Genomic DNA, 23,470 nt, shown 5'->3' with positions numbered 1-23,470 from the left:
GTGAGTTGCAGGTAATACTTTCTTCAAGTAATATTCTATAAAGGCCATATTTTATATTTATATATATGCATGTATATATATATATATATATACTAGACTATCCTTAGAAATGGATCCCTACCCTATTGTCAGAAAGAGCTAGAATAAGTGAACCCTTAATGAAATGAATACTAGCTTGTGCTTTAGTCTCCTAAAGTTCTGTCTTAGAAGTAGTTTTGATAATATATTATTTCTCTATTTTGACTATCTCTTATGTTATTTAAGTATGAAGATGATAAAGGGAAACTAAGATGTTAGAATTATTTCACAGCCTTGGTATTGCTTCATTTGATAAAGAATTCAAGATGAACATTACCCTTCTCCCACCTTCTCTCCCCCCAGGAGTGCTTGAATGACCCACTGGTCATCTGCAAGCATAAGACCCATTGTCCATATATATATACCTAGCTTTGGCATCTAAGGATGCCTATCCAGTTCTGGATTACTAAGCTACCCTGATTAACTTTTGTGGTCATGGGGGGATCTATGGGATAGATCTGTTTCATCTATCATCCTGACTCAGGAGTCTAGTCTAGAGTCCCCATCAAGTGAGTGAATGAGATCTTTCTAAGGACAAAGAAAGATGATTTAATCAACCTGTGGGATGGGGGTGAGGGAAGAGATACTGAATAAAGGAATTTGGTCTCAATTTCCTAACATCATAATTCAGGGCCTAGAATGACCAAAAATGATTTTGAAATGAATCAAAGCCAACTAATGCTCTTTGATTCAAAGAAATCATTTAACTTGGGTGCCAAAGATAAACTAGATAGAAGCAGCTTGTCAAATATACAAGTATAGAAACTGAATAATAATACTACCTCTCCCTGACTCCTGGCCCAGTTCTCTATCCTCTGAGCCACCTAGATTTAATATAGCAAAAATAGTAAATAGCAAAACCATAGCTTAAATACTTCTTTCCAATTCAAATGCAACAAAGTTTTCTGCTTTTCAATACAACATAATGTTTTCTAATGTTCTTTCCAGATCTATTATTTTTCTCCTAAATGGAAACCATGAAGAAAAGCCACTCCAGATATACTAGAATATCAAATAAAAATACTAGAATATCAAAAAAAGGTACATTCCCAAGTCCAATTGCCAATTTGTACTTTCAGAATGGGATATCCTGACCAACCTATGGAACACTTTCCACAAATTTTCCCAGGTATACAATTTTGTAGCTAAAGAATCAGGAATCAACAACAATTTTCCAAGTTACTATCCATCCATCTCTACTACAAAAATATATTTGCATGTTAGAGAAGGGTAAATGATATCATTGCTAGTGTAAGTCTTCCTTAAATGACAATGACCTTCAAAAACCTTAGCATCAATTTCTGCTGAAGGCCCTGTGCAAATAATAAGATGAGATTGTGGTTTCTGAGCAGGAAACCAGCACTTACCGTGAAGCAGGCGCTGTTCCTGTAACTGCAAAGCTTGGAACTCCTCCCATTTTCCCTGCAAGGTTCGCTACAAGAAAAGAGAAAAAAGAAATTGCTAATTAGTAAAGAATTCTGAAGACTCACATGATACTGAGTTCAGAGAAGAGAGAGGTGAACTCACCTGGCGACCTGCCTTCAGTTGCATAGTAAGTGATGGAATTATGCCTTCACTTAATCAGCACCTGATATATGATAGATATTGTGCTAGCCTATGAGGACACAATAACTAAAGTCAAACAGATCCTGCCCTCAAGGAACTTCTATTCTGGAGAAGCTCTCCAATACACATTTATAGCAACACACCCAACACACACAAAACAGTTTAAGATAACCTTTTGTTGGGGAATGGAGAGCTGGGTGAGAACCAGAAGCGAGGCGGAACAGTAAAAACCTCTGTAACTCCAGTTGAGTCTTGAAAGAAATCAGATATACCAAGTGATAGAAGTGGAAGGCAGTACATAACAGACAACGGAAACAACCAGTGCAAAGACTCGGAGGGTGTCATATGTGGAGAGCAACAGAAAAGATCAAATGTAAACTCTAGTATATGAGAGGGAGTGATGTATATAATAAGGTACAAAATTTAGAATGGGACCAGGTTCTGAAGACCTCTAAATGTCAAAGGAGAATGGATTTGGTCTTCAGAATCAGGGAGGAGGCGGCTAAAACTGAGATTCTCTGATTCTCAGACCAGCCCTCTTTCCATTGCTACATGATATTGTAGCAGTTTACTTCAAAGAAGTAGGATTTTGTAATGAACTTTCCCTCCTTTCTTTGTATGTCTGTAGGTATGTATGTATTGCACATGTGTGTAATTAAAAACATTACCAGTTGGGTCTTTACTTTAGGTAAGTAGCTTTCCTGCACCCAAATCACCTCCCTTACATAGGAAGATTCTTGTTAAATAAAGGAAGAGACTAGGATGTCAGATGACATATTTTGGCCTGTGACAATATATGCCAATGAGATGAAGGTCATGTTGGTACCATGGGGGCTTTTTATGCAAAATATATTATGAGGGAAGGTACAGACTAGAAAGCAAAACATAAAAAGTAGGGAGAAAGGATGAGTTCACAAGGAAGTTGCCAAAGGCAACTAAGCTTATTTCTGAATTTCTATAGATTCTGCACACTGATCAACCTTAATTTTCCAAGGTCAGATAACCGAATAGTGACATATTTTACAGCAGTACTTCTGTCTGCCAATACACTAGGTAGCTACCACGCTCTTGTTAATCAGAGCAATAAAAGGCCTGGCTTGGTTCATTTCTAGTTCTTTCTAGATTAAGATAGTGGTGACTATGAGTTTGCCTCACTGCTTGAATCATAGTTTGTGTTGCCAGTTCAGCAGTGACTATACTATGAGGTCATACCCACGGTCCTAAGGCACCGAGACCCACAGGGAAATTTGGCACATGTTCCACGGCCCCACACCCATAGAGATCCCACCACCAAGACCCCTTCACTTCCTGACATAGAATAGGGTGTACCAAGCAAGCTATGAAAGTGGGGGAAGTTACAGTGTACTTTTTGGTCTTGGACCCATAATTTCATTGGTATGGCTATCTTATGCTGTGGAAATTGCTTCCATTAATGCAGATTAGTAACTAATTAGTAACTTAAAAGTCTCTTGTAGTCTTAAAGATTTTCCTGAGGAACTGAGAGTTTAAAAGACTTGTCCATGATCACACAGTGTGTGTGTGTGTGTGTATTGTTGTGAGGAGGATTACTTAGTTATTATTTAGGAGACCTAGCAGGAAAAGCTTGAGAATTCCAAATGGAATGGGGAAGCAGGAAGTGTGGCCTCTCTCTCTCTCTGAGGCAGACTCCATGGTGGTTGGGACAAGTTGTAACTGACCCTGGGAGACCTCAGAGAAAGTGGAGTTTGTCCCCTGATTCCTTGGGATCCTCAAGGAAGACTGTCATCTACTTGTAGGAGATTTTTGGTAGAGACTGTTAATCCCAACCTGAGTTGCAGGTTAACTTGGGCTGGATCAGCTCCCAGAATCTACCCACCTGAAAGAGTGCAGCTAGTGGTCCTGGAGGAGCTGCAGCATTGCTGGAGTGTGTCAGGACCCTACTGTGAGGATACCCACTTCAGTCCTGCTATTCTCTGGGCCTTGTCTTGCTTAGGTCTCAGTTGAGTATAGATAAGTCCCTCCCCTGACCCTGTGGTTTGCCTTTAGTCTGGAAGTGTAGAAACCCCTATTCCCATCCTTTACCATAGTTCCCTTAATTAAATTTGTTACAAATCCCCTTGTCATTTGCTTGCTAGTTTACATAGGCCCCTTGTCTAGATGGTACAGGGTGACAGTTAGGTCTAACTGCCACTTCTGTTAACAGACATTTTCCTTAGCAGTTAAACCCAGTCTCCCTAACTTGTCAAGTCCCCATCTTTTGTCATTCCTGTCTCCTACACACCCTTCTGGACCCACATTTATAGTTTTAAGTTATCTTCCCTGGTTTTCCCCACTAGAGTATGTCAGAGGAGGCAAAATTTAAAGCCAGATCTCTCTGAATTCATAGCTAGGGTCATTTCCACTAAGCCATACTGCCTCTCACTTTTGGCTTTACTGTCCAGATAGAGCAAGCCAGAGCCTGCCAGCTAGGTTAAACAGATTAAAAAAATTTTTTTCTAGTCACTAGATCTCAACAGTTTCTGTGGACCAAGCAGTAAAATACAAGTAGTCACTTAAGTTGAAAGGAGATGGGGGGGGGGGTTAGTTGGGGGGAGGAGTATCAAAGGAAGTTACAGAGAATTTGCTAGTTTAATCCAGAGCTTTGGTTAATTTATGTCCAAATTCTCCTCTTCTCTATAGATCCTGTAGCTCCCTTGGTGTGATATCTGTGTAGAGGGGCCTGATTCAAACTCCTTTATTGATACAGAAATAAGAAAAAAGTATCTGATTTGAATATGCAAATTCCATTCCATCAACTCCCTGACTTTCTGGGAAATATTCTGGCAAGGACAGAGGCATCCACTTGTAGGGAAAGGGCCAAAATCTTCAGCTCAGAAACACAGGCACAGAATAATGACATTTTAAACAATATTCATGCCACTTCATCCTTAGAGAGCACTGTCTGTGATCGGTGCTTTTCAAAGGGCTTTCGAATGTAGGATCTCAGCTGAATCATCTCCACCACTATAGTGGGCAGAAAAGAATGGTTAGCCTCATTCTACAATTGGGGAAATTGAAACTCAGAAATTAAAGTAACTTGCCCAAGAGCCACTGCAACTAATTAACAGAGTAAGAGTTTTCTAGGGTTTTTTTTTTACTATTACTATTTATCTGGTGAACTTTATTTAATAGTTCCCAAAATTGAAGTAGAAGTAAAAGTAAACTCTATGAAGACAGATCAGATACTGTGTGACCTTAAACAAGTCACTTAAACTCCTCGCACCTCAGTTAATTCATCTGTAAAATGAAGGTGGCAGAACAGACAACTCCAGAGATTACCTCCAGTTTTAGATCTCTGATCTCAAGACCATTAGTTCTAAAAAAATTGCCTTTAGTAAAACAGATTCAAGAAGGGCAGTTCTAAAAGTAACAGGTTGAATTTATAATGTAGTATTTTTTTTTTAAAGTAAGCTATACAGTTTTACATACAAAGTTCTTTAAAGATACTTTTATCCTAAAGGAGAGTCTGTGGGCTAACAGAAAAGACAATCACAAGCAGGCTACAAAAAACGTTAATATCACCCATGCCTGGGGTCTAAAACGACCCCATTTGCAGGTATGACCCAAGGAATAGTCTTTTCTTTCATTCTTTGACAGATATATAATCTCACTTACATGAGTATTCCCTCTGTCTGTGGACACTGCAATAATCTTGTGTATTTGTTACCTATGATTTGCCAGACACTGCTAGGAACTGGGAACAAATACAAAAATTGAAACAATCTTTAATCTCAAGATTCTACTGGGGAAGGCAATATGTATATATAGAAACAGGGAAAGAAAACATATTCCCAGGCTAAATACAAAATGGATCCGAGATAAGGAAAGCAGAAACCAACATTTGGGAATGCCAGGAAAGGCTTCATGCAGAAGGCAGTGCTTCAGGTGTGTCTTCAAGGAAGAGAGGGTCTCTAGAAAGTGGAGGTGAGGAGGCCAGTGCAAAAGGCCTGGGAATGTCATCTATGCCTAGGATCTATATGAAGTCACAACACAGGGAAGAGGCTTTTCTTTCATTCTTTAGCAGATAAATGGTCTCACTTATGTGAGAATTCCCTCTGTTGGTGTACATTGCAACAACGTTGTGTATTTGTTATGCTGTGTTATGGGAGTGGTCCTTGTGAAAAATGAGAAGCCCAATTTGGCTGTGCTATAGAGTGTCAAAAGGGAAATAATGTATGAAGCTAGAAAGATATGCTGAGGGCAGGTTGTCAAGAAATTTAAACGCCAGAGAGAGGTTATGTTTTATTCTAGAGGCAATAAGGAGCCACTGAAGTATAATGAGAAAGGGAGTAACTGACAAATCTATGCTATTGGTGTCCTTCCCGTAAGTCTTTTTGTCTTATGTGGGTATCTCTACAGTACTTGAATTTATCAACTGTTATCCCTTGCTCTTCTTGCCTAACTAGGTTGCCTATTTTTCATTTCTTCAATAACATCCCTTAAATAACTTGTTGCAAATAAGTCATCATTGGAGATATACAGAAACTTACTTGCAAAGACTATGCATCTCTCCTACCCTTTGGGTCACCTACAACTTTTATTCTTCAGATGATGTTGATATGACATGGCTGGGAGAATATCTTGCACCGAAAGGATGATGTTTTCCCCATCTTGTAGTCATTACAATCTGCAAGGTTTCAACTTCTTGATGCCCTCACCAACACAGTGAAATGGGTATTTTCTCTAGTCTCTACTAACTCTAAAAAAACTCTCAAAAAAAAGGAGTTGTACACTAGAGGTTGAACAATCACAGATTTCTCCAAAGACTAGGAAACCAGTACCCAACAAGGTAATTATCACCTGAGAACTTTAATCATGTGTGACATTACCATCCCCCTCCCTGCCAGACTTTACACAGCAGTAGGGCACAGGTCCATACATACCAGCTTGTGCTCTGGGACCTACTCATCAGTTTAACTGCTGCTATTGCTGCTGTCTCACCCAGTATACCCTGCCTCTGCTGATATCTCACCATTCTATGACAAAAACCTCAACTTCCCCCAGCTAACTGAAAAGGATGGAGAGACTATACTCTGCCTAGGGCAGCCACACTTAGAGAACAGAAAGAACTTGGACAGGGCAGCAGTATTCAAAACTATGCCAGCCGTGAAGGAAAGGGAAATGTAATCCAGCTAAAGAATGCCATGTCCCCAAAGAATTTCTGATATACAAAAAGGCTAAGTCAGTTTTGAGGTCAGAAAATAAGTAAAAGGAAAAAAAAGTCAGTCTTGAGGCCAGAAAATAAGTAAAAGAAAAAAAGAAAATGAAAAAAGAAACAAGAACCACCAAAAGTATCAAGAAGAACAAAACACAATAAAAAAATCTAGAAATCAAGATAAATCAACAGGGAAGAAACTAAAATCAGAAGGGAAGATGACTACACAGATACTTGAAAGATGATGTAGTACAAACATTCCAAAAGGAAAAGAAGAAAAATATGTTCCTTCAGAACTTCGATATCTTTAAAGGGTATGAAAGAGTTAAATAGAGAATCTAACTATGGATTAGTTCTACTCTGACAGCTTTAAAAGGGGCAAGAAAAGGGAGAGTATAAAAAAATGTTAGTGTAGCAAGAGAGATGTCCTCAAAAAAAAAAAAGGACCACTGAAAATATGTTTTAAATATACAGAAGAAAAAAAAAGTTCAGAAGGAAGCACAATCAACAGCTTTGAAATAAATTGCAAAATGCACATACATGCAGTACAAAATAGAGAGCCACAGTTTGTTATCCAGTCCTCTCATGTGTTCTCTAATGTATATGGAAATATCCATGGGGTAGAGGATAGTATTTAATTTTAGAATAAAAAAATAAGATAGGTAAATTGAAGCCAGATTGTGGAGGGTTTTTGATGTGGAGAAGCCAGCATTTATTCTTTTAGCAAAAGGAGTATCATATGAATATTTTTGACTAGAGGTGGCAACTCAGTCAGATCAGAACCTTGAATATTACTTTGGCAGCTGTGTAAAGAATGAATTAGAGAGGAGAAGCAGGGAAATTCATGAGCTATTGAAATAGTCCAGGTGAGCAGTAATGAGGACCTGAATTAGAGTGTTAGAATAGAGTAAAGGAAACAGATGTGACAGATGTTATTGAGATTGAACTGACATACTATGGAATCTTAGTAGATGTAATATGGGCGCTAAATGAATTTGGAAGTTGATAAGAAAGAATCAACAATGATTTCAAGGTTTTTAACCTGGGTGATTGCAGGGATGATGGTGCCCATGATCACCAAAAACAGGGAAGCTTAGAGAAGGTATGAATTTAAGGGTAAATAGAATGAGCTCCATTTTTGTCCATGTTGTGTTTGAGATTTTAATGGAAAATCAAGATATACATCTAGAATTTGGAAATAGGTCTTGATCAATGACACATGTTAAAACCAGTGAAAAAGTGCATCGGCCATGGGTGGGGGGTTGTGGGGGGGTGAAGGGGAAAGTAGGAGCATGAATCATGTAACCATGTTAAAAATGAATGTTAATAAATGTTTAAAAAATTTTTTAAAAAGATACACATCTAGAGCAGGAAGTTAACAATGCAGGATCAGTATGTAAGAAAGGGAGTCATTTGCATATAAAACCCTTAGCCCAAGATGATGTTATAATAATTACAGAAACTCTCGGATTCAGGCTAAGGGTTTTATTTTAACAAGAAGGGGAAAACTGAGGTAAGAGGATTTAGGGTCTTGAGAAGCTGTTGCTAGGGGTGACTGGCAAGTCTTGGCAATGGACCTAGAAGGTAGGGTCAGGCTGAGGGAACCAGCTCTCAGCCAGAGATAATCTGACACTGCCCTGATGTTGTTTGATCCACCAGCTAAACAGATATAGTTGTTAAGTTGGTTTAGGGGTGTCCCTGTTGCTAGGCTGCCCTAATCTTAATCCTGCCCACGTTCCACCTCCCTCAACCTGGGGTCCCCAAGAGGAAGTCAAGGGGTAGCTGGGTGTCTGGGTGAGGTCAAGGAAATCAGAACCCCCAGGTTGGTTTTGCAAGGGTTTTTATAGTCCCAGCTCAACTGTCAGCTCCTGGGACTGGCACCTGCCCTGCCAGAGTTCCATTCTACTAACTGACAGGATTGCCTAGGGTAATATTGCAAATGCAAGAGCTCTTGCATAAATCCTGCATTACAAAACAGAAGGACTATTGAGCTCTGGACATACTTTAGAATTCTGGAATTCTAAACAATCCTCACAATATTATCCACAAACAAGAATTTATGGATAGCCTCATAGTCTACAAAAATTTCCTTTTCCATTATGACTTTGTGTAGGGACATTCTCAGTTCATACCTTTGATAAGCACACATTTCAATGTTTTATGCTTTATTTGACATTAATAATCAGAGGGTCACTGAACAGACTTAATTCTGTTAACTCATTTCTCAAAGGATCTTGAGTGATTTTTATATTATACAGGCACATATACAGGTCCTTGTTGGGAGCAAGCTTTTAAAGTTGAATTTTATCCTACTGAGTCAAAATTCTTTCATAATCAAAAAGTATAATCGAATTTTGCACAATACATATGTCTCAGTCAGTTATATAACATTAAAGATATGGTCTACTACAGATAATAATTTATAAAAAATTGGACATTCCCACTCGTATTTTCATCAAGGATATCATTGAAACGTGTGAATGTCATAAATATTTTATAAAGATGAGAATGCAATTAGGATATTCTCTCAATACTTTTTTGTGGGCAAATGGAGTCCATGATTCAATTCTTTTACTATCTTCCCTTCCCTGAAGTATCTTGTAAAATGAGCCCTCAATATTCTCAACACTGTGTTTGTTCCCATACAGATTTCCTCAGTATATACTTTGTCTAGTCCTGCTACTCTTCATGACTCTGTCTCCTTAAGTGACATTTCAATGTCACTTCAAAGAGATGAGGAAATGAGGTGTTAATATCCAAACCAATGATTTCTCAATCACTAATGCATAAAATAGGTAATTAAAGAAACGCTGCAAAATTAATTCTATTTTCCATCTTCCTACCATTCTCTTCTATGAAAACAGAGGATGTGATCCATCTGAGTCTCAAACCAAACTTTCTGTTGATTTGTATTCACTTCTACTAGACCTAATTCTGAAAAGTTGGCAATCTATTCTACTTTTTCATGTCTCTAGCAAAGACCATTTCACTTTTCCCTCTCAGTAAGTTACTCTAGTGTGGAGTAATCCTATTTGCCAGGTAATTCACCCTAGTACCTAACCATTATAACATTTCTAAGATTAAGAGAAAACTATATAGAGCTCAGCAATTATACAGACATTTTGATTTCTGGTTTCCGAATGGAGGCTTTTTTCCACTTTTATCTAGATTTTTTTAGAGATATTTGAAGAAGTAAGCAATATGTTATTCTCCAGAGCTAGAACAAGGATGAGGTGATTGGGAGTTTTTGCCTTTGACTGCCACATCTCTCTACTTGGTAAAGGGATCTAGTGTTTTCTGGTTAAGACAGTTTCTGGACTCTTCTGGCTTATTCACTGAAGTACAATTTTTCAACAGTTAAGCCTTTGCAGAAAATGATAATCAAAGGCATCACTACTGGCTTTTTCTGCTTACTTTTTTTAAGCATTGAAGGCTATTTTGAATAAGTTAAGATGAAGCTCTGGCTGTTGTTCCTAGGGCCTTCTTCTCAACTTTATCCTTCCTTATAATTCATCATAGATTTTTTTTATGTTTGCTTTAACTTGTTGATAGTTTTACTGCATAAAGACAGCTGATTTGGATGACTTCCACATTTGTAACCAGTCATTTCCTGTGTGATAATATTGCTTTGTTCTATACCTTCAGCCTGTATTCTAGACAAAGATAGATAAGACATGAGATTTCTGGGGAGTCTATCTGCCCCAGTCTCTTTTTTTTCTCATACCTGAGCCATATTCTCTACCATGCTTTGTACCACCATTCCTTGCATTGCAGTTGCTGAATGTCAAAGCATAAGTTGTCTTAATCTGAAGGATCTTGTAGAATGTATCTTTTTCTTCATCCTTTGCAATAAGATGTTGCAGCATAAGCTGCAATTATGATAGCAGGAAGCTATGCACACCCTATGATTCAGTGATATGACAACTAGGTATATACCCAGAGGTCAAAGACAATAAAAAGTCCAATATGTACAAAAATATTTTTAGGCATCACTTTGTGTCGCAGTAAAAACCTGGAAACTAAGTAGTTGGCTATAATGTAGGAAAGGGCTGAGAGCAATGTTACATATGAAAATAATGGAACATTATTATAAAAAAAAAGATAAATGTGACAGATTCAGAAAAACCCATGAACATTTGTATGGATTACTGAAAAAAAGAAATGAGCAAAACTAGGAAAATAATTTTCAAAGTAACAGCTATTATATAAAGAAAGACAGCTTTGAAAGACTTCAGAACTCTGACCAAGGCAATGATCAGTCACAACTTCAGAAGACTGATGATGAAGCCTTCCTTCCATCTTTTGGCAAAGTGGGCATGGATCACTTTGGTCCATGGATCATATAGAATTGCAGAAATGGACACATGTTCATATATACTCATTTAAGTATTTCATAAGAAATGAATTACTGATCTGTTTGATTTTTTTATCATACATTTTAGAAGGGAGAAATTGGTGGAAGAAGTGAGATTTGGTGGGTAGTAGTAGAAATTTTTAAAAAGGAAATAAAAGAAATGAGCATTCATAAAACACTTAAAAGTACACAGAAGAGAAAAGAAAAAAAGTTCAGAGGGGGACACAGAAAGAGTTCAGTTTTACAAAGTACTGCTTTGTTAAATTAATACACACTTTAAAAATGTACATAAAAGTTCACAGCTTCATATACCCAAAAGCCCAAAACAAAAGTAGCTTACATTTTATAACACTATATGGATTACAAAAAGTTTCTCTCACAACCCTGTGAGGCAATACTACAAACATTATCACTCACTTTACAGATGAAGAAACTGAGACTTGGCCAAATTAAGTGGTTTGCTCCAGGTCACATGACAAGCCAAATGTCAACCTGTGTCATAACTCCAAGTCTTCTGTTCTTTCTGTTACACTTGCTACCTTTCTGGCCTAAAAACTAAATTGGAAGTGTTCTCATTTCAAACCATATATATTGAGCAGATTTCTCACAGTGTAGATGAGATTCCTCTGCCCTACAGAATTCTCTACTGATAGGTGAGTTGTTTGCCTGGACCATCTTTCCATAAGGTCCATGAGAGATGCTCACTTTACTGCTGGCTCCACTCCTTACTCCTTGAAATTCTCCTTGAAAGCAATATCCTTTCCCTCCACCAACGCCACTTATGGGCTTACTATGAGATGTAGTTTTCCTCCTTTAGAATGGAAACTCACTGAGTCTAGAGGCTGTCTTTTTTTAAATTTCCATTTTTATTTCTAATATGTAGCCTAGTGCCTGGTACATAATAAATGATTAATAAATCTTTATCTATCTATATTGAACACTGGTTTTATTTTCATTACTATACTAAGTATTATAGAAGATACCAAAAAAATGTAGAGTGCCCAGTTTTAGTCCTTAGAGATCTTACTATCTGATTAGGGAAATAAAACATAGATATGTAGAAAAACTAGAGAATAAAATTGATGTTAAATACTAATACAAATAATCATGCAGTAGACTGTATTTTAGCTTATGAAATCCAATGTGAGTTCAGGAGAGCTACAAGAGAATTTACAGGTCATCTAGTCCAACCCCTTCTTTTTTCAGATGAAGTAAATAAGATACAGAGATGTTGAGGAACCTGCCCAAGTCACAGTGGAAGAGGTAAGATAGACACCTTGGTCCAATGAGGGTAAATCTAGGATTCTTTCTATTATGTCATGCTGTTTCTCCAAGGGTTTGAGTTGGGCTCTGGAGAAAGCATAAAACTAGAATTGATGGAAAAGAGATAAAGAACACAGGAGCATAGAAGAGGGGATAAGATTGAATTCTCAAAGGTATAGAGACAGGGATGAGCCTAGGCTCAGCAGGAAGGAGCATATGAGTCCCTAGGATCCTCAGTGTTGGAGAATGTGCATTTTGAAATGGTCTGAACTCTGGGAGATTACATCTCCCAGGACTCTCTACCTCAACTTCCTCAGACAAATCCCACTTCCTTTCTGGGAGGTGTCTGAAAAAGTATAAAAGAAGAGAGGAGGCACAGGTTTTGGTGCCTTTTTCTCTGGAGAGAAAGCCTTTTTCTCCAGCGTGCCTTTTGCCCCTGAGAGCTTTGGTCCCAACTAGCTATTGGAGATCTGGTTTTCCCTGGCTTTCCCAAACCTTTCTTTTTCTAACCCTAAATAAACCCAGCTAACTATCCCTGGAGTCTAGCCTAATTTTGTTCTGCTCCATAGCCTACCTCTAAAAGGCGCAGGGGTTAATTTCCCTACCGGAGCTGGGGGGACCTAGCTACCTTCCTTCCCTTCCTTTCCCTACCTTTCCCGTTCCTCCTTTTTTTAAGACAACAGGACCCATTTGAGAACATTTGATGTATTTCATTATCTCCTAGGGAGACTTGGGAGACATACTGTAAAGCCTAGTCTGGGTTCAAATGTTCCATATTCCAATCACTAAGGTCCCCAAGAAAGCCAGACCTGCTTTGGTACATTATCTCTGGACAGAAAAGATGACTGGATGCAAGAAAACACAAGGCCAGGCTTGGCCAGACTGACATATCCCAGCTAACCTAGAAACATCTTAACTTTAAATCCACTCAGCTCAATTGGGTGATTATTTGAATATCTGTTGTAAGCCTTAGCCTTGGGTACTTAAGACAAAGCTTAAAGGCAGCCTTGTTGGAATCCCAAAAAGCAAGCCATGGATGTGGGCCATTTCTAGTTGTCATTGCACCCCCTTCAAGGATCTACTACACTTCTCCACTCTAGACACATGGACATTTGCAAGCTTCAAGAATATTTGTCTACCTAAACTATTAGCAGCAAAACCAGGTTCCAAGATAATCCCAAGGAACTCATTTTAAAAAAAGACACTATCCACAGCCTAAGAAGGAGCTGTTAGAATCTGCAGATCAAATCATCACTTACTATGATATGCATCTTCAATCACAACATGGAGAATATGGAAATATATATTACATGCAATATGTTAAAGCACTGCTTTAGCCTATATCAGACACCACTTCGGGGGGAAAGAATCAGAATTGTAAAATGTCAGAAAACAATTGTCAAAAATTGTTCCTACATGTAATTAAAATAATAAAATTTAATTTAAAAAAGTAAGTCTAAACATTCATGTAAAAAAATTGCCCACACTACAATTTGTCTTATCAATTGTGTCACTTGAAGGAACTAATGGTCATTTAATGAGTCCTTTAATCTGCCTAACTTTCAGGGGATGCTCTCAGGTTTCCCTAATAAACAACTGTATGCCTTGCTCAAAGAGACAGAGAGAAAGAGACAGAGAGACATACTGTCAGAGATACAGAGACAGAGAGATTAGAGGAGTAAAAGAATATGAGAGAAAGAGAAACAAAGGAAGAGAGAAATAAATACCTTCATTTCTACAATATGACACTGAGAATGATTATTAGCTAGTAAAGGATGCAACCTTGGCCTAGAAAAGTCAGACCTTATTCTGAGCAGGAGGGAGTGGGGAAAGGGAAGGAGAAAAGTCTATTTGTGTGGAAAGGTGAATTTAGGGTTCTACTGTTAAGTCATGTGGAATGTGGGGCTCTGACTTGGCATATAAATGAGTGCTAGCCTGTACTTCTGGATTGAGTAGTGCCCCATAAATCCAGGATATTTGTATGCTAACTCCCCTCAACTCCAACCCCCAGGGATTTTTAATGGTGTGTCCTGTTCCATGCAACATGTCCTAGAGCAATATTAACATTCTTACTCTTCGGCATGATCATAGGCTTGCCAAGGCCAACCGTACAAGGACAACAAGAGAGCCATGAAAGGCTAGTTTCAAGGAACAGAATGTATGAATAATAAAAAGACATAAAAAGGGCATCAAGACCAGTCATTCAAAAATAGCCAGTCAGTCTTTAACAAAACACCATCATTTCGCATAAAGCTGACCTAACAACCGGTTCTCAAAAGCTATTTCTGTTCTTTTAAAATAAAAAGCAAATCCCAATGCACACAGTCAGACAATCTAATACAGAGCTTGTCAAGCTGTGTGCCTTCCTGTTGACTATCTGCACATTCTAACACAGCCATCGAAGGAAGAAGAGGTGATGATTTAGCATTGGTGTGCAGAATTTGATATTCATGCAGATGGAATTCTGTCACTCTTGACCATTCAGCACTTTAGACTCTCATCACCACATTTCATCTTCAAGGGCTATATCAGTTCCTCAAATAGACCTTCACTGAACGTCTCATTCATTCAAGGATGAAAAATGTGCCACGTGGCATTAAATTAAATTACCTTCAGAACCTGCAGCTTGTCTTCAAGCTCTGCCCTTCTAAGAATCATCGTTCCATTAACTGTCTCTAGCCTGTGTTAAGAAAGAAAAAAGGAGGAAAACCTTTCACATATGAAACATGTGACAGTCATTTAAATAGCTACTATCCTTACAGAGTATTAAGTGTGTCTTTGTGCTAAGTAACGTAGTAAACAACAGTCATAAGAAACAATTTTTTTGTACTAAGGAAGGGGCACAAAAAATGCCTGGAAGTTCTCTGGGGCACAGCCACTAGAGAAAGAAGGTTTGTATTATGAGATAGTAGCTTCGAATATAACTAATCATACTTACTAGCTAGTTATTACTAAAGAGCTAACAGTTATACTAATTTTCCTATAGAGTTCTGAAGTTCTATTTGCTACATTATCTCACTCCCTCTTTTTTGTCCCCTCTCCCAGAGCTATAAAGCCATTCGTCTTGAGTTAAATAGGTATCATTATGTAAAGCTAGGACTAATATATATTTTTCCCTAACTACTACCCCCTTAACGTGTCAGCTCTCAGTCTTTTGATAGAATTGGAGAACCTTGAGTCTCTGTAGGTATGCATTTATCTAGTTGCCCATTTTTTTGAGATGCCAGATTTTCCCTGAAGTGACCAGATGGGGCAACTAGATAAACGCATACCCACAGAGACACAAGGTTCTCCAATTCTATCAAAAGACTGAGAGCTGACACATTAAGGGGGTAGTTGACTAGTAGTTATGCTACCTAGTAAACTTACTAGTTAACTAGTAGTTATGCTAACTAGAAAACCAGCAAGTAGACTAATAAATTAACTAGCTGGCAAATAGTAGAGAAGTTTAACTATTTCAGTACAATTAAAGGATCTGGAATGTTGTCAATGGACTCTAAATTTTGATGCAAAGCCTCAATCACCTCATCCTACTTCTGTCTCTGCAGAATAATGTGGCATTCAAATTCTCAGATCTTTCTACAAATTTCATATGAAACTGGAAAAAACTTCCCCTTTAGAGGGAAATAAAAATAAAATACTCTCTTTAACAAGTTACACACTATTTTCTCTTATCTAAGAAATTTTTGAATGGCTAAGGACTGAGATGAACATTGTGGCAATAATGCTTCCTCTGCACTAGAAGAACTTACTGAGAGACCAAGATGAATGAATGGCCTCTGCCAGATTTCTTTAAAGGGAAACTGGATAATCATTTGTTCAGAATTAGATTTGGTGTACTCTAGGCCAGAGAGAGGGGATGAGGTAAGTGCTTCTTACAGTTTTCTGCCAACCCTAAAGAGTACAATTGTTTTTAAAAGTAAGATTTCTGAATGTTTAAAAGTGTCAATGTTAGGACCGAATAGCTGTGGTGTGATTAATAGACTTTTAGAAAATAATTTTGCATAGTAGTGCAGCCTTGCAGTTAGGAAGACCCACATTTAAGTCTAGCCTCTCACACATGCTTATTGTGTGACCATGAGGAAGTCACTTAATCCCTTCATGATCCAGGCAACTCTAAAACAGGAGAACCATGAAATTTAATGGGGAAAAAAATTACATTATTTAATGGAAACTTAGCATGTCCTTAATTGTTTGAAAACATGATTCTGAAAATGGGCCATAGGCTTCATTGGTCTGCCAAAGGGGTCCATGACATAAGTGGTAAAGAACCCTCCCTCTAAGACTAAAGATTGTAGGAGAATTGCCAGTCTGCATGAGTTAGGAGAATACATACATAAAAGGAAGAACGTAAACTAACGAGGACACCTTTCATCATAGTAGGTGAAACCAAGGATTTTACAAATTTTAATTGGTCATTAAACAGCTTTAGTGAACTACTTTTGCTTTTGTCTCAACGTAGACTGCTACATGCTAGAAAATAGGAGCTATCTTCCTTCCTGGGGAATCTAGCCCTTTTACAAAGGGCTCAACTTGGAGGAACTGTATTTGAGCAAATATGACATCAGAGTCAATCAGTTAACATTATTTTGGATACTTGTGTGACTTAGGCTTATATGCACATCTAAGAAGACTCATGTTTTTGCAGAGTATAAAGACATCACAGAGGGTTTAATAGTTCTCTTTTTCTTTTCAAATGGAAAGGCCATCTTTCCACTCTCTCCCACAGTCTCACCCCAACCTATTATTTAATCACTCTCCAGCCCTCTACCACCATGACCAAGGGAGGCAACAAACATTAGGAAAACTATGAAGGGACATGTGCTTTGCATCCAACAATAAAGAATCTCAACTTCCTATCTATATACCACTCAACCCATGTTCCCAGAACTGTGTGACCTCATTTAGAACCACAGCCCAAGTCAGGAAGTGGCCAAGTTCTTAGTTTTGCAGTGACAGTAATCCTAACAATGTATCGTCATCATCGGGATTTGTTGGTCGTCATTTTTCTAACTCTTCCCTCACCCATTCCGACACATGCAACTTAAATTTTTCATGATAAAAATCCCTTGGAAAATTACTCTTGGAATTGCCTTTTGTCTGACAATTATGAGACTAAAGCCAGAAATAAGTATGCATAATTTAAAGGGTGATAGAATTTAAGGCTAGAGGAGAGTTGAGAGAAAATCCAGTCCCATCTCATCAGTTTCTAGGTTAAGAAACTGAGGCAGAGAAAGATGGTGAGCTGCCCAAGGTTATAGATTAGTTAAATGAAGATTTAAGATTCAATCCCAGGGCTTTTGACTTCAAAACCATTGTCCTTCTCACTACACAACGCTGCTATATGCAAGAAGGGAAATAATATTTTCTCCTCTCCAAATGAAAGAGAACGCATTGCTTATCTTCTCTAAAACTGAATGAGTTCGAGTTTTACTGGCCTAAATTTCAGCAAAGGAGGAATTCATCTCAATAGCAGAATCCAGAGACCATATCAGGAGGGGAATTGGTTTAAAAAGCAATGCCATCTTTCTCTTACAAATATTACATGATTTGAAAGAAATAATTTGTTTATGACAGTGGAAAAAATGGGTTGATTGTATTTGACTAGTAGTTATACTAACTAATAAACTATAATTACCCTTGAGAAAGAGTATGGTATAATGGAAGGAAGGCAGGTTTAGGAATCAAGAGGCATACCTTCTAGAAGTAGCTCTGCTTTTCTCATGCCTTGAGAAAGTCTCAACCTTAGTTTTATAATATTTTGATCTGGAAAGGAACATAGACTGAAAGGGGTTTTGTTTTTACTTAATTCTCAATGAGAGGGTTTGGAGGAGAGGAGGAGTGGAAAGGAGAGAAGGCAGAATTTCTTTATTGAAAAAAGTAAAACTTAGTTTTGACTTTTTTTTCTAAAAAAATTAGAACTGTTGCCTAGAATACCAAAGGGCCTGAATCACTTGATAAGGATCTCTCAGTCAGTATGTGTCAGAAGAAAGACTTCAACAATTTTCCTGTCTTCAGACCAGTTTTGTTTCCACTATGCAACACTCTGCCTTTCATAATATAGAAAAGGCACCGTGAGTTCTTCATATGAGCCATTTGCTCTATTGTTTTAATCAATAGAGCAAGGGTTCTTAACTTGGAGTTAATGAATGTTTTTTAATATTTGGTAACTATATTTAAATTTAATTTATTTTTTGTAATCCTATGAATTTTATTTTATGCATTTAAAAACATAATTCCCAGAAGGGGTCCACAGGCTTTACCAGATGGCCAAAGGGTTCCTGGATCTCCCAAAGATTAAAACCTTACCATAAACTTGCATATCATCTGTGCAAGGTAATGCACCAAAGTGCAAGAAATTCGTCTGTGTCCCTCAAAATCTTGTAAGTCCATTTGTGTTTGGAATCTTTTAAAATGAAAATGAAATCTTTTAACCTTGAAATTATATTGAAGTTATGATGTTCATATTTTCATCTATTGTAAAAACTTGGGAGCAATTATAAAATATGTTTATACTTAACTAAAAGCCAGGGTCATGCTGTCTTTCTTCTTATGATCTTTAAGGAAAAATAGTATTATACAATAGACATTTCTATGTTAGTTGTTGAACAGTTACCTTAACTTGTTTCCTGAAGATTTTATCAATTCAACCACTTGCTTGTGAGTAAAACCTTCTGTGTTAACTCCATTGATATTGGCAAGCACGTCACCTGGAAGGTGAAAACAAAAAGAAGAGAAAAATGAATGTTCTAAAAGGTATGCCCTCCTGGGTTTGTACTTCAGACCAAATCAAAAAGCCCTTTCCAGCTAAGAAATGAAAGAGGTAAAGAAAAATAATTTCAAATCAACAAGTCTTTATGATAGGTATGTAATATGAGCACGTGTGATCAACTTTAGCTCTCAGGAAATTCTTATTTTTGGCTAATCATTTAAAAGAGCTCTTCTCACTAAAGCATCATGGGATACAGGACGGAGGACTGGGCTTGATGTCAGAAAAACCTGAGTTCAAATCCTGGATCTGATATTTACTTAGTGTTTTGGTACAGAAGTCCTTCATTCTCATCCCTCCTCACCTAAATCCTATGAACATATCACATTATTCATGATTAAATACAGCATAAAAAGTATCATGTTAGTTACCAATCTGTAGTCCAGAGCGGTAAGCTGGACTTTCCTCTTGCACTTTATAGATGTATGTATACATCTCAGCCAAGTAGGTGTTTTGGTTTGGCAGTCGGTAAGTCTGTAAGTATGAAGGCAAGATTCAGGATTACTCTATGAAGCATTCAAATTCACTTGTTAAAATCAGTATTTCCCCTCTTAGTTTGCATGGCATCGCATGTGTTAAATTTTTTTCCCCAAAATTGCTCACAGAGGGAGTGTGCAATTTTGGAAAATCTTCTATCATCAGATCATCATGCACTGTTTTACTAGGAAAGTGAATTCCAATCTCATTAAAACTTTGGAATAGAAGGATAAATTAAAAGTAGCTCAAGAGATTAGCTATTTCAACTTTAGAGAATAATCAAATTATCATCATTGTACATTATTTTAATTAATAAATTTCTCCGTACTTCCTAAGGGAAAAAGAGTCTTGGGCAAAAAGTAAAGAAAGAAATCCTCTTCATGCTCATGACTAGCTGAGGATTTTTTTTTACCTTAGAATAAGAAGATGTAAGTACAGAGGGAAATATACAAAGGATTAATTATTTTAAATCAGAGTTCCACAAATAATGACAATCTGCCCCACATTTATATAGAAGCAAAGTAATTGACTCAATTATCTTTATTTCTGAGAGCTCTGTTATGCCTGCCCTGAATACCTACAGACTCATTAGTCAGATAACTAAATTAGAAAAAGTTATACTTCTCCTATTATATCAATTTGACAAAAATATTATTTTAATTTGGTACAGAAACAGAGAATATGTGTCAGATCGACACACTGTCCCAACAACCTAAACTAAATGAGTTTTCTCCCCATCCCTTTGCTTTATGAGGTCTAGTTTTGTATCGAAACAATGTAAATATTTTGATTTTAGCAACTGGTTTGAACATTCTTCAACATAAGTTGCATACTTCAAACTATTTCCTATCTCCTATTTTTACTCTCTCCTCTATCTTGCCTGGTAATCTAGGAGATATAACTGAGATACATATTATATTCTATAAACTATTCACTTTTTTATTTATAACTTTTTTATTCTGTAACATAAGAAGCGTCAACCAACCCAAACATTACAATATACAAACAAGAAAAAAAAAGACAACCAGATATGGTGAAGTTCTATGGTGAACCATAAGAATGTAACTAAAAACACATATGTAATGTTTAATATATTTAATGTGTGTTACATAATATTTATAATTATATTATATATTTTTCGAGAGAGAGAGAATTACATGAAGTCTTTCAAGACCCCAGAGGACATCTCTTCAATCTATGTGTGGTAAACTTGTTAAAGGATGTTTTGTGTTTAGCAAATTGGGCTCTCAACTGATCCAATCGAGCAATGGTAGGCAACCTTTTTGGCCATGAGAGCCATAAACACCTGCAGAAGGAGGAGGAGGATGGAGGCAGAAGGTGCTGGTATGGGGTGGGGACTGAAGGGGCCCCTGGGGCACATCCTGGGGCTCTGCCAGGACTGGCTGGTCGGGAGGTGGAGCCAGATGTGGCTCAGGAGCCATACGTTGCGGACCCCTGCATTAGAGCATCTCTGATGCTTGATCATGGCATGAAAGGGCCCTATGTTCTTGCTAAGCCAATAGACTGCAAATTCTGGTGTGTCCTATCGAGTTGAAAAAGGTTCAAGCTCACTTTGCAAGCTATTGCTTGTGAGGAACAATATATTTAAGTCCAGAGATGCTCATCCCAGATTTTTTTTTTCTTGGCCATTGCACAAAATAATGCAAGGAGATTGCAGCCTGCAGGAGTGTGGAGAGTTCTCACATTAATGAAATCAAAGTTTCCTGAAGTTTAAAAATATAATGTGATATAATATGATGTAGTATGACATGAAATAATATAATATAATGTAATAATTTAATGTAATTAATATATGTTATATTATAATTACATTTTATTTTATGCATTTAAAAACATGATTCTCAGAAAGGGCCTATAGACCTCACCAGATTATGTATATAATTATATATAATATACATGCATATGTACAATATAATATATAATTAATATATACATATATAATATATAATAAATAATATGCTTATACTTATGTTTTATATAATAATATAACAATAGTTGCTATTTATATAATACTTAAGGTTCATGAAATTCTTTACCTACATTATTTCATTCTCACAATAACCCTAGGGGCTGGTCAAATTTTTAAGACCATTTAATAGATGAAGAAACTAAGACTCACACAGATTAAGTGACTGTCCTAAGATCATACAGCTAGTAAAGATCTGCGGCAGGATTCAAACTCAGATCTTCCTGACTCCAAGTATATTGAATGTGCCACCCAGTAGTGTATTAAAAAAAGTCACAAAACCAGAGTTTAAGAGTTGCAAGCTCCCTTAGTTGCCATGTATTGAACCTATAAAAGGGGAAAAAACCCCACTATAATATAGCTTGCATTTGATCTGTGGTAGTATGACAAATGGTACATCCTGTTGGAACTGACAGTCTGTTGGCATAATGTAACTTACCCTGCTTCTGATTCTCCAGTCCAAGCCTATCTCTCTTTCTTCAGAGTTGCACCATTACTAGCCCTTTTATAAGGTAAAAAAAAAGCCATCTCACTTTTGCTCCCTGCACCCTCCAGATGCAATGTGAGATACATGAATGGTCAGGGTCTAGAGCCAGCTCTAACTACCCCACCATGCTCCCTCTCCAGCCTGGTTGATTTTACTGAGATTATTATCTGCCATTTTGTGTATGAGGAAACTAAGGCTGTTTGGCTAAGTGACTTGCCCAAGTTTACACAGCTCATATCTGAGAAGGAATTCAGTTCCAGGTTTTCCTGGCTCCACGTTCAATGATCTAGTCACCGTGTCACACTGACTCTCGTAAGCACAGTATAGGCATAGTGAAAGGAGGTGAGCCCTCTTCTCTGACAAAGTTTCCCCAGAGTTAACCAGTTCATTTTCTCATTTCTTTTATTTGTAAATTGTTGAAAATGACCATTTGGAACTGATGACGAGCAAATAATTACTTCCATTTTTTTTCCTCACATTTGCCGGAATAAACAAATAAGCTTTAAATTAATTCATTAATTAACCATTAAACTGTAAATAAATAAATAAAGCATTATTGTACAAACACCAAGACTGTGGGTACACAAAGGTGGATTTACCATGAAAAGAAAGGATTTTGCAAGAGAATTAATGATAATCTCATTTAAGTGAGTTTTTTTTAATAGCTATTCAGATCATAGGTTATTAGTTGATACTGATCTCTGGAGATGACAATATAGTTTGCTTTAACAGCACTTTTAGTTATCAGAGGACAAAGGACTAGATCTGCTGTTGGTAGTCATGGCTTCTCACTTCGTTCTGCTAGAACTTTGCACCTCAGTGACCTTGGAAAAGTCTCTTTACCTCTTGTCCACAAAATCCAGCAGTCATGCTATGAAGGTCCTCTCTATCTCTAAGGGTTATGATCTGATTAAGACTTCGTATCTTGATATGTGTACAATGGATGTTTGTAGTGAAAGGAGCCACGGACAGGGAAGAAAGTGTTCTTTCCTCCAAGAAGACTGTTGTTATTTGCCCTGATTCTGTAGATGCTGTTGCCAAGTCCAAAGATAGTTCTTGCCCCCCAAAAGCTGACAGAAACTACAATATCTTTGTAGCAGAACAGGGGACTTACCAGATATGTGGAAAAATGCGAGTGGATTGTCCTTCCCAAGACAACTGGCAGAATCATAGTTCAAAAAATCCAAAAAGAGTTCCGAAAAAAGGCTATAGATTTCACTAATTTAAAACAAAAGCTTTGTGAATACAATAGGCCTTCTTTCACTAGTTGGTTTAGTCCTTCCTCTTTGGCCAGATTCGTTGCAATTAAATTGAGA

General features: G+C 37.3%; 1 protein-coding gene across 1 annotated transcript in view; it reads right to left on the bottom strand.

The window, feature by feature from the left end:
• LOC123239297 (cytohesin 1 interacting protein) overlaps nucleotides 1-23,470 on the bottom strand; it is a 51,292-nt gene that overhangs the window by 7,997 nt on the left and 19,825 nt on the right. The window contains exons 4-7 of the mRNA XM_044666579.1: nucleotides 19,575-19,677; nucleotides 19,051-19,144; nucleotides 15,045-15,114; nucleotides 1,446-1,512 (exon numbers count right to left, since the gene is read on the bottom strand). Coding sequence (XP_044522514.1) covers nucleotides 1,446-1,512; nucleotides 15,045-15,114; nucleotides 19,051-19,144; nucleotides 19,575-19,677 — 334 coding nt within the window. The remainder of the gene's footprint in view (nucleotides 1-1,445; nucleotides 1,513-15,044; nucleotides 15,115-19,050; nucleotides 19,145-19,574; nucleotides 19,678-23,470) is intronic.

The sequence above is a fragment of the Gracilinanus agilis genome, chromosome 3 (genome assembly GCF_016433145.1).
Source record: "Gracilinanus agilis isolate LMUSP501 chromosome 3, AgileGrace, whole genome shotgun sequence".
NCBI classification, from domain to species: Eukaryota; Metazoa; Chordata; class Mammalia; order Didelphimorphia; family Didelphidae; genus Gracilinanus; species Gracilinanus agilis.
The sequence above is the reverse complement of the archived record's forward strand: the minus strand, read 5'-3'. Positions and strand labels throughout refer to the sequence as shown.